Below are 14,670 nucleotides of genomic sequence, written 5' to 3' on the forward strand. Positions count from 1 at the left end.
GATGTGTACACAGCGTGCGTGGCCAAGGGGCAAGGCTGGGCATGGGGTTTTGCTGCCCAGAGGAAGGGGCACCTTTTTCTAATTTGCACAAAGACACCTTATGGCCAGCGAGGGCCCTACCCCTCTTACGAGGGAACAGGGCTGCCTGGAGATCAGCTTTATGTTTACTGCACACAAGCTGGGTAGCTGGGAGTGATGTTTGTTATCTTTATGAGGCTCAGCCATGCCATCTGACCAGCACAGGACAACTCCCATGAGCGCAAACATGCAAGGGAGGGGTGAAGCTCTGTTGCGGAAACCGGGGCACAGTCTGGTCTTGTTTATTCGGCTCTAGCATGCTGTGCTGTGACATGACGGGGCACCCCTGCTGGCAGCATCTCACTATTCTGGTTTTAGGTTCCTGCGGTTCCTCCCTCCACACCACACCACCTGCTTGGCCCGGGCCACCTTCAGAGGATGTAAACGAAAGGGCAGGGTTGGACCTCTCAGCCCCTCCCTGCGGCCGGCTCTGCTATGGTCACTGCAGGTCCAGCATAGCAGGTGGGCTTCAGCACAGCCTCTGGCCACCATGGCCCTGCAGGTCATAGCACTGCCTGCCGGGCCAGCACCCCGACACTGCTGGGGGGGTCTCCACGTCTGGTCTTATACTCGTCCTAACATATTCCTCCTGCACTAACCCCATATCTCTCACCCAGCAGTTGGTTTTCTGACTAGAGCAGCTGACTAGAAGCTGAAATATCCAAATCCAAAATCCCAGCCTCTCTCCATCACCCTGGGAGAGTTATTTCTGCAGTCTGTTTTCCTGTCTGGAGGAGAAGGAACCCACACTAACTACTCTGCACCCTACTGCCCAAAGAAATTACTGTGAACTGAAAGGGTGTGTGTTGAGCTCCTTGGGTGGAACCACCGTGCAGATGTATGTGTGGGCACCCCCGAGGGAACACAGATTCTCTCCTGTGTTTTTGAGGGCTGTGGCCCTTGCACATTTTGAACAGGATGGCCGTATGACTTCATCCTCTGCTGGAGAGTAACAGGCATCAAAAAGAGAGAGAGCTCACATTTTAATGGGTTCAAAGGAGATTATTTTTAAAAAACAAAGCAAAACTGAAAAAACACACAGTAATCAAGATCATCTACTCAAATTTTATTGGACTGAACAAAGGCTGATACACAGATCCCAGCCACCAGGAGCACGTGAGGCTTGGAGCCTACAAGCCATGTTCAGAAAGTTTCCAGACGAACTTAGATAACCAGCCTGGAGGAATCACCTACTATTGTATCAATCAGCTCCCAGCCTGGACGAGGGAGTTACTATCGCGGTGCGGGGACACCTGTGCTCACAGAATGCATCTATTCGTCACGTGGCTCGGGATGACTGTCTCTTCACTGCCAGCTCTGCCCTAAGTCCCTGAACCTAAGGTATTAGGCCCAGGGGAGAAGGTCACTGGGAATGAACTGCCCTAGGGGTTGACCTTGAACATTTCCCAGCCTTCCATTAAATGGAAAAAATTTTTCTATAAACTTACTGCCTAAAGAAATGTTTTAACCAACAATATCTAAAAACTGCAGATTAGTTTCATATAGTATAAATACTGTCAAATATAAAATTCCAAGACAGGAATCCAGACTGATCTGATTATCTGGTGAGGTTCTAACTCATCTACGAATCCTTCTAGGAAAAGGCGTAGTCAAGAAATCTATTTTAAGCAAACACTATTATTGCTTCTGCCAAAGCAAGGTGAGATTCGGCTGAGCTGGTAAGAAGGTTGGTGGAAAGGCCTCTTAGCAACAAGAGGGCTGGATTCAAGCCTCCTCTAAGTGAAAGACAAGGACGATGGTAATCGATAGCTGGCACTGGTCCTTTGCTGCCCAGTCATCAACATGGCGTCTCTCCCCCAACACCCGAGCCAGCCAGAGAGAGAGGGGAGTGAGCATCGAGGGAAAGGAGGGTGTGGGCCATCCCTGACCCAGCCAGTGAGCGCATGCAGCTCTGCCTCACCTGCCCATCACACCTCACAGTCTCTCCTGGTTTGGTTTCAGTGAAAGGAAAAGCAGGAGGGCTGGAATGAAACTACACTGATCTTAAAATGATGAAGTGGCTGACGTTGGTGATGCCTCACATGTGAAGGGTGTGTGGGGAGCAAGGTTGAGTGATAAGAAAAATCGAAGTCCAGGACATGAAATCAAACTCTTAAAACCCTTCAGCTTAACAAAGCAATCCACACAACGGGGAGGAACACCCTACACTGGAGGGGCCAGGGCCACTCCCGGGGGCCTCCCAGGCAAGGGCAAAGTCCTGATTGAGGGTCTATGTCCCGGCAGACTTATGTAGGCAAGATGTGCCCCAGAGCCTGCACGGCTCCTCTCTGGGGGTTTCCATTTTATCTCTCAAGCTTTTAAGATGCCCAAAGGAAAAGCCTTGGGAGGAGGCTAAGGATAACTTCATTATTCTTCAGATCTGTAAAGAGAAATAGGGAGAAAAGATAATTTACTTCACTCATTCCAACTTACAAGTACCATGAGCGAGGAAAGGGGGATACGAGGATTGGGAAGGAGAATGTTTGGAATTGCAGAAGCCAGGCTGGACGCCGCTTTCTCAGACACATGAGGGGCAGTGTGCCTCTCATCAGCAGCAGCAGGATAGTCCATTCCCCCAAGCCGGCCGTGATCCCACACGGTACCTCCACAGCCCGCCGCCCCTGTGCCCGGCTGCAAGGCATTTAGGTGAGCAGGTCAGGTCCTACACTTAGGTAGTTAGGCAGGTCAGGTCCTACCTTTAGGTAGTTAGGCAGGTCAGGTCCTACATTTAGGTAGTTAGGCAGGCCAGGGACTACATTTAGGTAGTTAGGCAGGTCAGGTCCTACATGTAGGTAGTTAGGCAGGTCAGGTCCTACATTTAGGTAGTTAGGCAGGTCAGGTCCTACATGTAGGTAGTTAGGCAGGCCAGGGACTACATGTAGGTAGTTAGGCAGGTCAGGTCCTACACTTAGGTAGTTAGGCAGGTCAGGTCCTACCTTTAGGTAGTTAGGCAGGTCAGGTCCTACATTTAGGTAGTTAGGCAGGCCAGGGACTACATTTAGGTAGTTAGGCAGGTCAGGTCCTACATGTAGGTAGTTAGGCAGGTCAGGTCCTACATTTAGGTAGTTAGGCAGGTCAGGTCCTACATGTAGGTAGTTAGGCAGGCCAGGGACTACATGTAGGTAGTTAGGCAGGTCAGGTCCTACACTTAGATAGTTAGGCAGGCCAGGTCCTACATGTAGGTAGTTAGGCAGGTCAGGTCCTACATGTAGGTAGTTAGGCAGGTCAGGTCCTACATTTAGGTAGTTAGGCAGGCCAGGGACTACATTTAGGTAGTTAGGCAGGTCAGGTCCTACATGTAGGTAGTTAGGCAGGTCAGGTCCTACATGTAGGTAGTTAGGCAGGTCAGGTCCTACATTTAGGTAGTTAGGCAGGTCAGGTCCTACATGTAGGTAGTTAGGCAGGCCAGGGACTACATGTAGGTAGTTAGGCAAGTCAGATACTGGATACTTCTGGTCTTTGGCTGTGTGGCTGCTCTGGGATGGCCCTGTCACCCTAGATTATTTCCCATTTCCGATGGCTGGGTTTTCTCCCCTCTGGCACCCTAGGATGCGTGCTCCTTCAGATGAGGCCAACATTGTGCCCACCTTTTCTAAATGACACACAGAAGCACGCAGCCACGCCAAGGGAACCAGGGGATTTGATTTTGTCCCTCTGGCGCCCTCTTCTGGAGGTCAGAGTCAGCATGAATTTCTGGAAATTCTGGTGGATCGTTCATGGACACATCAGGCGGCAGAAACCAGGAGAACACCCCACAGCCAGGGTTCCTCCAGCTCCTCTCACCCTTGCCCATTATGCCATACAAAACACCTTCCACTAGAGTCGTGTCCACGTTCAGAAAGGTCAGGACAGTCCCGCAGACCTTCAGAATGGAGTGGGTGCTGGGGTCCTGGGTCCTCATCTTTCAGAGTCAGCCTGACCTACAAGCTGGGTTCCACTTTTCCTCCGGAGAGGAAGGTGGGAAGAATGGAGGGTGGACAGGCAGAGGAGTAGACAGTGGCGCTTTTTCTTTTTCCTGCCGAGGTGGAAGCCAGCCACGCTCACCAGTTTCACCTGCTCTGGGGGTGAGGGGGCAGCATCCTGCCGGGGGGGAGCAGACACCAGCCTGCAAGCCCACTGTCCCAGCCACACTCTGAGGATGTGGCACCTCCTAGAGAAGCTGCGGTGGGAACCCAGGGACGCCCCCAGCCAGGCAGAGGCAATGCCGAGGACGCCCGTGAGCCCAGCTCCAGGGGAGACCCAGGAGGAGGCGGGCAGACGGTGACAAAGCAGGGTCTTTCTTAAGCAGCAGCTGCCTCTGGATTTACAAACCTTACCACTCTCTGCCCCTTGGGCAGAAGGGATCTTGTCTGGGAGCAGCTCCAAGGATGGGAATGCCCGATTAAACACACGGAGGGACGAATTTGGGGTCTCTTGCTTTTGGTCCTGCTTCCTATGTGCCATGCCTTGGAGGCTTCTGGGGAATGCTGGATCATGTGACCACTAAATATTTAGGCTCTCGATACTGCTGCACTGGCTGAGTTAATAAATTCAAAGCCAGGGACTTGTAGCTTTTATTTGTTAACTAGCTGGAAACTGGACTAGGACCCTGAGTGCCAGGAAAGGAATTAGAAACAGGCAGAGTTGGTTGGGAAGAATTTGACAGGCCAAGAAGAGAGCACAATTTTCACTGGCCTGTGCTTTCAGTGGTTTGACAGTAATGTACATGTTATTTTTCATACTGATGATTCCAGGGCAGTTTCCTGGACTCAGCTGGGACCAGAACTGTCTTACACCATCAGCTCTGCTGGTCCCCATGGGAACTATCGTGCTGTAGATGAAAAGACAAAGCCAAACTTGCCAGCCTCTGCAACTCCAAGCATCACCATGCGAGGAACAGAAGCAGCCGCAAGAGGGGTGGGCATCAAGGGGCCCCATGCAGTGCCCCGTGGGCTGACCACATGCAGGGGCAGGAGGGAGCAAGCAGAGGTCACAGGCAGACACGTCAGACGCCATGGGGAGCGTGCTGGGCAGGGGCAGAATGAAAATGAACGTGAACTCCAGCCCCACCCTGTGAGGACCAGGTTTAAGGGCCATGAAGTCCACCAGTCCCTCCTCAACTCAGGGCACACCGGTGATAACCAGAGCCTGCAGACAAGGAGGTGAGAGCTCCTCCTTCACCCCAGGAGCAGCGCTCGGGCACAGTCTCAACCCCACGGAAGAGCGAAGTGTGAATCAGTGATCTAGACACCCCTGAAGATCCAGTGGGGAAAGACCCTCTTGGGCAATGCAGAGTCTGCTGTCTGAACATAACGGAGAAGGGACTTTCCCCCCACATTCCCAAGGTCCCAGCTCCGAACTCAGTGACAGTGGCACTCTGAGCCCCGGCCCAAGGCCTGGCATCCAGTCCACTAACTGGTCTTTCCTCTTCTGATGGTCCCTCACATCCACTGTGCACATCTACCTGAGCACACAGACTAAGGCCAGGGTCCTGGCCACAGCCTCTGTGCACAGGGACCTTTGCGGGACCACAGGCATGTCAAGCCCTCTCTAACCTCAAACCAGGGGCTGCACATTTTTTCTGTAAAAGGCCAGATACTTTGTGGTCCACGAGTCTCTCTTGCACCTGCTCAGCTGGCCACTGCAGTGTGAAAGCAGCCGCAGACCAGAGGGAAACGAAGGAGCGTAGCTGTGTTCCTATCTCACTGGACTTACAAAAACCCCGTGCTCTGATCATAAAAACATGCTTGTCCCACAACTTGGGGGCACAGGGTTTCTGCCTAGACTATTCTATAAGCTGCGTCACCTTTGTAGGACAAGACTCAAGCTGCAGGGGTGACACCATGTGCCTTCCCTCAGCCCCTGCGGTCCTGGGGATGACAGTTCTCCCCCAGCCTCACAAGGGGGCGCTAGCCCCCCACCAACTGGTCCATTAGGCCCACCAGGGACTTGTGTTAACTCACTCGGCCTCCAGGACCTCGGGGCCCTGGGAAAGGGGCCTGTTCACCCAGGGATCTCTGCGCTGGAGGAGAATGAGTCGGCTTGGGTGCACAGAGATGTGTTAATTGGTTACGAAGGCGGTGGAGGAGGGGAGGTTTACGCCACGTCAGTCATGTTGGGGGCACATTAACAGAGAGGATGAGGGAAGCACCACTAGTCTAAGAAGTCAATCTCCTTACCAAAAGGATTTGCAAGAATATTTGTGGCTCAGGACCTAAGGAACTTGCTACAGGGAAGTGAGGTCAGAGGTCAGCTCAATCCTGAAATATAAAGGCAGCAAATCGGGTCACACCCAGAGAGGCAGCGTAGTCAGCACAGAGGAGTGGGAACCTGCCACCCCTCTGCCCCCACGTGAAGAGCCTTCTGGGCCAGGGTTGGAAGAACTGGTGACATCTCCAGGAGGGGTAACAGGGATTCTCGTGGGCCAAGTGGCTTCTGACTTTTGAGGGATACTGGTGGCTATGCGGTAATGAAAGGGTGGTTGAGTTCTGCATTCCAGAATAAGCCCTCCATTCCTCTCTGACCCTAGAACACCAGTTTATCAGCTTATGCTAACAAATGCGGGGTGATCGCCACAAGCTGCCCTGGGTTGCCGGGGCTCAGAAACCGGAAACGGGCACGGCTCCCATTTAGACTTTCGCTTGAACCAAAGGACTCCAAGCTACAGGCCGGCTGTGAGAGCAGGAGACAGCCGCTCCTCTCCTGGGGCCTGTCCCTAGCTGTCCTGCTGACTCCAGTGTGCTCCCTAGCCTCCCTGGCGGGATGGCGTGGAGAGGAAGTGCGCAGGGAGGCCCATGGGTGTGCAGTGGGTGTCCGGCGGTGGTGGGAACAGCCCAATTCTAACAACGAGCAGCTGCGCGGCTGCAATTGCCTCAGAGCTCCGTGGAGCAGCCCTGATAAAAGTGACGGCAGGCGCTGGGCGGGGGCTGCCGAGTGGGTGAGCATGAAGAATTGTGCTCTGTCCTGAAGTGACAGATTGGTTTTGTCATGAGCTCTGCGTGCTAGTGAACAGCCGCATCTGCTCCAGCTCTTCCCTAGCATCTCGTTTTTTCCTCTTCGGTGGGAGGAGGGAGGTGGATGCAAGGGATGCGCCTGGCCAGCTGCCCTCCCCCATCCCCAGCTCCTCCCAAGGGGACTGTCTCCAGGGGGAAATCGAGCCTGGCTGAATACCGCCAGGGCAGGAAAGAACCCTAAAAGGAAACTGGAAGAGTGGTCGGGGGCGTAGCCTGCGGGAGGCCCGGCCGCTCTCCTGGCTCCTGAATGAAGGGTAAGACGGTCGGGGCTCACTGGAGCCTCACAGCAGAAAGCCAAGCAGCTGCGAGAAGTGGAGGCGCCTACCTCTGTTCCTCCTCCAGCTCCTCTTTGGTCATCATCTTCTTGTACTGGTTTCCCCGCAGCTTCCCGGGGCTGTATTTAAAGGAGAAGGCCTCACCTCCTGCAGAGAGGAGACTCGGTAAGACGTTTGGTGCTGGGCCCCTCACAAATCCCCTTTGTTAGTTTCATAGGAACCATCTCAGCCAGGGAGGGGCCCCCTTTCAAAGAGGGGCAGAGGGCCCACACACACCCAGCGCCAGCCCGGGTACTGCCCCAGCCTCGGAGGGGACCGGGCTCTCACGACATTTCCTTCTCATCTCTGCCTGCAGCTGACAGGTCCTCCTCCCACAGCCTTTCCATGAAATCCTGCAGCAACTTAGGAACTTGAAATGGGGATACATAGATAAAATGAGACAGCCCGAGAGAAACTAGCGCCCCTGCCTCCTCGTACAATATGGCTCCATCCACCAAACGAGGGTTCCCTCCTGAGACCAGGCTGAGCTGTCCACCGAGCTCTCTGCCCACCCCTCTCCAGCAAAGGCTCTTGCCAAGCCGCTGTCTGCGAGGCTTTTCTCCTCTCATCTTGAAGCCCCCCCATTACTGCTGTGCTAATTACACAGTCAGATGGAGCGAGCTTATCTCTGGGAAGCAGGCTGTGCCCAGGCGCTGGGTTCCCTGCCTCTCCTTGGGTCCCAGGATGGAGGACGGCACAGGGACCCCAGACCCTCCTGCCAAGGTCCTCCAGTCTCCCGGGCTTGGGGATGCACGTCCTGCAGTCCAGGGTGCCATGTAGGCTAGGCATGGAGAGGCCATAGCTGCCTTTGAACAAATAAAGGGCAGTTCTCAAGGCCTGACGAGGGCACACCAGGGTGTTTGGACAGAGGAAAGCAGGGACCTGTGACATGGAGCCAACGCAGGCGCCTGACACACAGGCCAGAGGGAGGCAGTACACACAAGGCGCAGGCTTCAAGGGCAGAAGAGGAAAGTGCTCCAGAACATAGCCCTGGGCTGAGTGTCCAGATGCAGAGAGTCCCGCTGGGGAGCAATGCCCTTAAGTGGTCCTTCAGCCTAGCAGGTGAGGGTAGACGGCCTCAGCCAGCCCCAGGGACAGAGGCTGAATGGCTTGTCTTATCTAATTTCCATTAATGTATAAAGAATTGAGTAAGGGAGATGCAGAGACTAGCAAATCACCCTCCCACATGGATGTATTCTTTTTCAGTTCTGTTCTAGAAGCGTTGCCTCTCTGTCACTCCAGTGTCAGGAATCTCAAACACCTCCACATCCTGCCGCCAGGCCACCTGACCTCCTCTAGCTGGCCGCTGTCATGCTTGATCAGATAGGCAGATGTGGGCTCAAGGGGAGGAAAAGGCCTCAGCCTCTCAGATTCGAGTCTCTGGGCCAAAGGAAGAAGGTTCTGGATGCAAATTCAGAACCCAAACATGATGTTGTGGGGGTGGTGTGTGCCTCTCACCAAAACCTCACTTAGGAGAAGAAAGCCGCCGGCTCCAGGGTGGACATCTTCCCGCAGCTCCCTCACCCCAGCCAACTGCCCTGGGGCTGAAACCTCGCCTTAGGAAGCAGTTGCCACATTTGTACAAGGATTAATGTGCTCTTCTTTCATTCAATCAATATTTCGTGAGCACTATGCTAGGTCCTGGGGACTGGGCAGTGACTAAAACCAGCAAGCAAAGACAAGTAATGAAAGCAGAGCGTGCAGTCGGTCATGAGCTCTGCAGAAAAGGACAGCAGCGGGGAGGGGGGGAGTGGGGAGGGGCCGCTGGGAAGTGTAACAGCTGGGGGGTGTCAGGAAGGGCTTCACAGAAGGTGACGCTGAGTCACAATTAGCTGAGAGGGAGCAAGCCCTGCAGCATCTGGGGAGATGTCCAGCAAAGCAAGGAGGCCAGTGAGACTGGCTGGCAGAGAGTGAGGGGACAGGAGGACATGGGTGGTGGCGAGGGGCCAAGGGAGGCCTCGATTCTTCCTCCTGGTGAGTGAGATGAGGCCTGGTGCAGAGACAGGGTGCCTCCCCCACTCCCTCCTCACTGGAGACCCTCGCTCCCACTGGCCGACTCTTCCCTCCAGGCTGAGCTCTGCTCCAGCTGATGAGCAAAGGGCCAGAAATCGCCATTCCTTCAGACTCGCAGAATCAGGGTTTGGACTGCTGGGATCTGGGAACAATGATGAGTAATTCAGGGCCCCTGCTCAAGGGGCCTGGGTCTTTGGTTATCAGGAAAGCCCTCAAAAGGCTGCCTGGGGCTGAATCACATGGAGCGACAGTCTCAGAACTAGCTGGAAATCAATGCTGGAGTCTGGACCTCAAAAAGAGGCAATAGACAAAGAAAACCAATTACCCTCGACATCAAGGTCATTGTGTTGCTATGTTTTGGAAAAATAAAACATAAAAAATGCTGCCAGCTGGGTACTACTCAAGGTTTCAATTTATGGGGCAGGTCTGATTAGTTTTGTTTTCTCAGCCAGGGAGAACAAACGACTTGAAAAGGCTTTCACTTAATCACATGTGTGTACCCAGTGACACACAGCCCCTTCCAATTTTGCTAGACCAGGAAGGTTTGATATGACAGCCCCCAGGGAGAGGGGACTTCCTCTTGCAGTCTTATGTGAATCCACCAAGTCCTTAGGGAAGGCATCTAAGCCGCTCAAATCAATTAGCGCCGGGGGCTGAGCTGCTCACTGCAGAGGGGCTGGGGGCCTGCTCCTGTTTTCTTCTGACAGCTGGGGCCATAAACCTCTCCTCCTGTCCGCCTTGTCAGGGCTGGCAGGAGGCGGCTGGGGGATGGGGGTGTCCAGAAGCAGCAGTCAGATAAGGAGGGAGGACTCACTGACAACACACAGGGCTGCGTGTGAGGCTCAGAGGAGTGGTCTGCTGAGCCTCCCCTTGTCCTGGCTCAGGGGCCTCCAACAGCCTCGGCTTTTACTTTCTGTGTCCCCAAGTCACTAAGAGGACCCACTAACGTAGCAGGGACAGACCCCAGGGCCACGGTTCCTGCAGATGATCTGGGAGAACCAACAGCTGGGAGGGAGAGCCCTGGCAAGGGGCTGATGTCCACTCCCCTACCTGCCACCCCCCTGGAGCCACCTGCCCTTCCCCCTTCCTCTGAGGCTGTATTGATGGAAACCTGCTGGGCCTCAGGGGGAAGCTGTGGGCCCCCAGCTGCTCCCCCTGCCAGGCCCAGCTCTGTCTGTGGGCACTGCATTCCTGCAACCCTCTCTTTCCACTGCTCCTGCCAACAGTTGACTTAAAGTCACAGCAACAGTCTCACTTTTTAAAAAATTATGAAATATTTCAAACATACACAAAAGTACAGCAAATAATAAGTCATCTGTGTACATGCCATACAGATATAACAAACGTTGAGATTTTGCTATTTTTGCTTCAGCTTTTTTTTTAAAGAAATAAAATATGACAGACCCAGCAGAAGCCCCACACCGTGTTTGGTTCTATCTCTGTCTGTCCGGGGGCACTGTGCCTGGGCTGCCCAGGGCAAACACATCGCTTTCTACCCGGTCAAGCTCGAGTTGGTTACTTTTCTCAATGCTCCTGGTCACTGCCTTTTTCTTCTCCTGGCTGCCTGGAATCTGATGGTCAGGGGGGTCTGGCTAGCTAGCTGGAGCTGCTCAGGAATCAGGCATTTCCCCTCCGGGGGACTTTATCCTGCAGAAAGCATGGGCTGCGGCCTTATGAGCGCTTTACTCTCCATAAAATAGGTCAGAGGCATTTGGAGAAACGTGAAATGCGTGAAGCGGTGACGAGAGGGGAGTTAGGAGGCACTGCAGGAAATAGAAGGTCTGGGCACTGGGTTTATTCATGAGATAGGCCACCTGTATTTGGAGACAACTGGCATCTTATAGATGGAAAAGCGAAGACCGAAAGAGTAAAGGAGGTGGATAGGAGACGGATGCAGGAAGCTGAGAGGTCAGAGCGGGGCCAGGCTCTGGCCTGGATGTCGTCAGGGCCTCTCCCCTCTCCTCTCACCCTGCACTCACTCCCCTTGTCTGCGGTATCCCAGGGGACCAGTGCACAGCCCCGCCTCCACAGCCTGAGTGAGGGGCGGCCAGGTGCGGCTGGAGGCTGGGTCCCACTCACCGTCTTCTTCCTCAGGCCCTGCTTGAGGTAGGCCCTCCTCACCGTCCTGCTCCTGCTCCTCTTCCTGCAAGACAAGGAGAGGGGTCAGCGCCTAGGCACGCGGAGCTCGTGATGGTTTACTCTTTGATACTGTCATTTAGGGGTTTGACCCCTCACTAACAGCCACCTGACCCCTGGGCCCACTCGCAGGACAGCTGTGCTGCAGCAACGTGGGGACGGGAAGCAAGTGACCGCCTCAGGGGGAGGGGCAGAGGTGGGCAGAATGTTGGGGAGAGAGGAAGGGCTGCCAACGGCCAGCCTGACCACGCATAGCACCAGTCTGTCCTTTGAGCATGGCTGGGAGGACCCGCGTGGGGGCCATGGTCAACCAGCGGGTGGAAACGTGTGACGTCAGAGCAATCGCCAATTGGCCAAGATGATGGGGGGGGGCAGAGTCTGGGCCGAGGAGCTGTGTTTTTTACCTTTGCCCCTCAGTCCCTTTACCCTTTCCAGGTGGGTGCTGGTCAAAGCCTTTGGATGCCATTTTGATAAGTGGACGGGGGACTCCACCCCCTCGCTATAGGGAGTGGAACAAAGGGCACAAAAGAGCAACTGGCGGGTTCTCTGGGGCCCCGGCCCGGCTGGGCATCACTGAGAAGCTGCGTTCGCGGTCGCAGGCTCCATCTCTGCTTCCTCTCATGTGCTTCCCACCCCTAACCACTTCGCTGTCCATTGTCCCCAAGTTGGAGCTCCACCTCCTTCAGCCCTGTTTCTCGAATCCCACGCACAGACACAATAAACAGATGGCTGGAAGGAACGTCCTGGGATGGACTTGGTGGAAGGAAGGAGTGACTTCAACCCTCAGGAATGTTGGGGGATGAGAGGGATGAGCCCATGGCTCCAGCTACAAGGGACTGAAGGGCGTGTGAAGGGAAGTGCGGCCCAAGGAACTGGACTTAGAAGCCCAGTGGGCAAATATGGAAATAACCGCAGGTTTAAGAGAGGGGAGCACAAACGTGAATGAGCTGCCCCACAGTGGAGAAGGCAGCACAGTGAGCAAATCCAAACCCAGGCCTTTAGGACTCCGGTTCCCATCTAAACAGAGTTTGAGCCTCAGCAGGAGCCCGGAGCATCAGGCAGGCTCCCTAACAACAGAGCCAGCTAAGCTGAGAGGCAAGGTTTGCACAAGCCCACCAGCTGGTCATAAGTGGCCAACCCCGCAGGGTCTTGAGTTTCTTGTTGTGACCTTCTCTCTCTCTCTGGACCACACAAAACGCAGCGGGAGGGGCTGGGTGGGAGACAGGAGCTGGCTCTTCCCCACTTAGCCTCAGCACCAACTTAATGTGAGTGATGCTGCCCTGAGCACTCGGGGGACAAGATGCCGCCCGAATTTGCACAGCACAGCGTCTTTGTGCCTGCAGGAGCAGGCAGGCCTCTCCGGGGGCAGGAAAGGAGACACCCCTTTGACTCAGCAAACCCACTTCTAGGGATCTGCCCTGGACTGGAAAACCATCTCTCTGGGTTTTTATACAATGACTCTGATTGTGTATAGCAGAAAATAAGACAAAGCTGGAAACAACTAAATGTTTATCTGTAGAATTAAATATATTATAGTTAAATATATTTGGTTAATATGTTCACCAAAATATTAACGGGTTAAATATATTACAGGGCACGTGTACCACGCAGCTCTGTGCATTAAAAAGGAGGCAACCGGACGTTCCGATGTGAAAAGTGCATCAAGATAAATTACCACGGGGAAAAAGCAGGAAGCAGCACAGTATGAGGAGTGTAATCTTCTTAGTGTAAATGTCAAAATGGAAGTGCACATATATGCTCACAAATGCAGAGAAAAGATTGTCTGCAAGGACACCCAAGACACTGCTACAGCGGCTACCTTCAGGAAGAGGAGCAGGGCGGGGCAGCCTTTCCTCTTCATCTTACACATTTCAGTATAATTTGGATTTTTTAATAATATGCATAAATCACTCTCAATATATTTTAAAAATATTACACAATAGTTTCTGAACTGTGAGATTGGGGCTATTTTTTTTCTCTTTTCTTTTAAAAAAAGAAAGATGGGCCGGCCCCGTGGCTTAGCGGTTAAGTGCGCGCGCTCCGCTACTGGCGGCCCGGGTTCGGATCCCGGGCACACACCGGCGCACCGCTTCTCCGGCCATGCTGAGGCCGCGTCCCACATACAGCAACTAGAAGGATGTGCAGCTATGACCTACAACTATCTGCTGGGGCTTTGGGGAAAAAAAGGAGGAGGATTGGCAATAGATGTTAGCTCAGAGCCGGTCTTCCTCAGCAAAAAGAGGAGGATTAGCACAGATGTTAGCTCAGGGCTGATCTTCCTCAGAAAAAAAATATAAAAAAAGAAAGAGAAAAAAGAAAAAGAGACTAACAGCAATTAATCTATTCAGGGCTGGACCCTAGAAATAAGCCCAAGATCGAGACTAGAGGGGAGGTCAATTCTCTGTTATGTGTGAGGGACACAAGAAAAGAAAAACAATAACAACAAAAACAAGCACAGTTCCTATCCTTAAGGAACTCATGGTCCAGTAGGAAAGAAATATACACACATAATTGCCACCCAGGGTGAGACATTCAAGAGGCGAGGCAGACGCTGTCATCCCAAAGGGACCCGGCGTCGGTTGACCTGCCAACACCCTCCTGGGGAAAGGCTGGTCTACATGCAGAGTTTGCACTTGACGCTTGAAGTGTGGTGCTTTTTAAACTCGTAGTGACCCATTTGGTAGGTCATGAAAGCAATCTAGAGGTTGCTACTAGTATTTAAAAAAATGTGCAGCCAAAGTCTTAACGAGGTTCTAAACTTTAATAACTTTAGAAGCATAAATGCTACAAACATACCCAAAAATGACATTTGAAAGGTTAGTTATTTACACCTTAAATATATTGATGTTTCTTATTCAAATTCATATACCACCACCTTCTCGTGCCATACACGGCTCTACTTGACTTTCAGACATCCGTGGGCTGATGGTCAGTGACTGAGGGGCTTGCCTTTGTGATCCCAGCCTTATGATCTTACGAGGATTCGATGCTTATGTGACAGTTTGGGCGTGACCTCAAGGGGGTTGACCAGGTCTCCAAGGTGCCCATGGGAGAGGACTCCTCTACCTGCCCATCTGTCCAGAGTCTGGTGCATTACAAAGAATTAAAATGAAAAAGAGCATTCAAATGTCAGGAAA

General features: G+C 53.2%; 1 protein-coding gene and 1 long non-coding RNA gene across 6 annotated transcripts in view; one reads left to right on the forward strand and one right to left on the reverse strand.

Moving 5' to 3' along the window:
- LOC131417797 (uncharacterized) overlaps positions 1-14,670 on the forward strand; it is a 188,827-nt gene that overhangs the window by 95,539 nt on the left and 78,618 nt on the right. The gene's annotated exons all lie outside the window — the stretch shown is intronic.
- MXRA7 (matrix remodeling associated 7) overlaps positions 1-14,670 on the reverse strand; it is a 28,094-nt gene that overhangs the window by 961 nt on the left and 12,463 nt on the right. Inside the window, exons 2-5 of one of the 3 annotated variants that reach the window (XM_058561723.1) lie at positions 11,477-11,540; positions 7,396-7,492; positions 6,237-6,317; positions 1,124-2,458 (exon numbers count right to left, since the gene is read on the reverse strand). In XM_058561723.1, the coding sequence (XP_058417706.1) occupies positions 6,284-6,317; positions 7,396-7,492; positions 11,477-11,540 (195 nt within the window). In that variant the 3' untranslated portion in view covers positions 1,124-2,458; positions 6,237-6,283. Of the gene's footprint in view, positions 1-1,123; positions 2,459-6,236; positions 6,318-7,395; positions 7,493-11,476; positions 11,541-14,670 lie in introns of those variants that run through there. The other 2 variants (XM_058561724.1, XM_058561721.1) reach the window with 2 other exon arrangements.

This window comes from Diceros bicornis, chromosome 18 (assembly GCF_020826845.1).
Source record: "Diceros bicornis minor isolate mBicDic1 chromosome 18, mDicBic1.mat.cur, whole genome shotgun sequence".
NCBI classification, from domain to species: domain Eukaryota; kingdom Metazoa; phylum Chordata; class Mammalia; order Perissodactyla; family Rhinocerotidae; genus Diceros; species Diceros bicornis.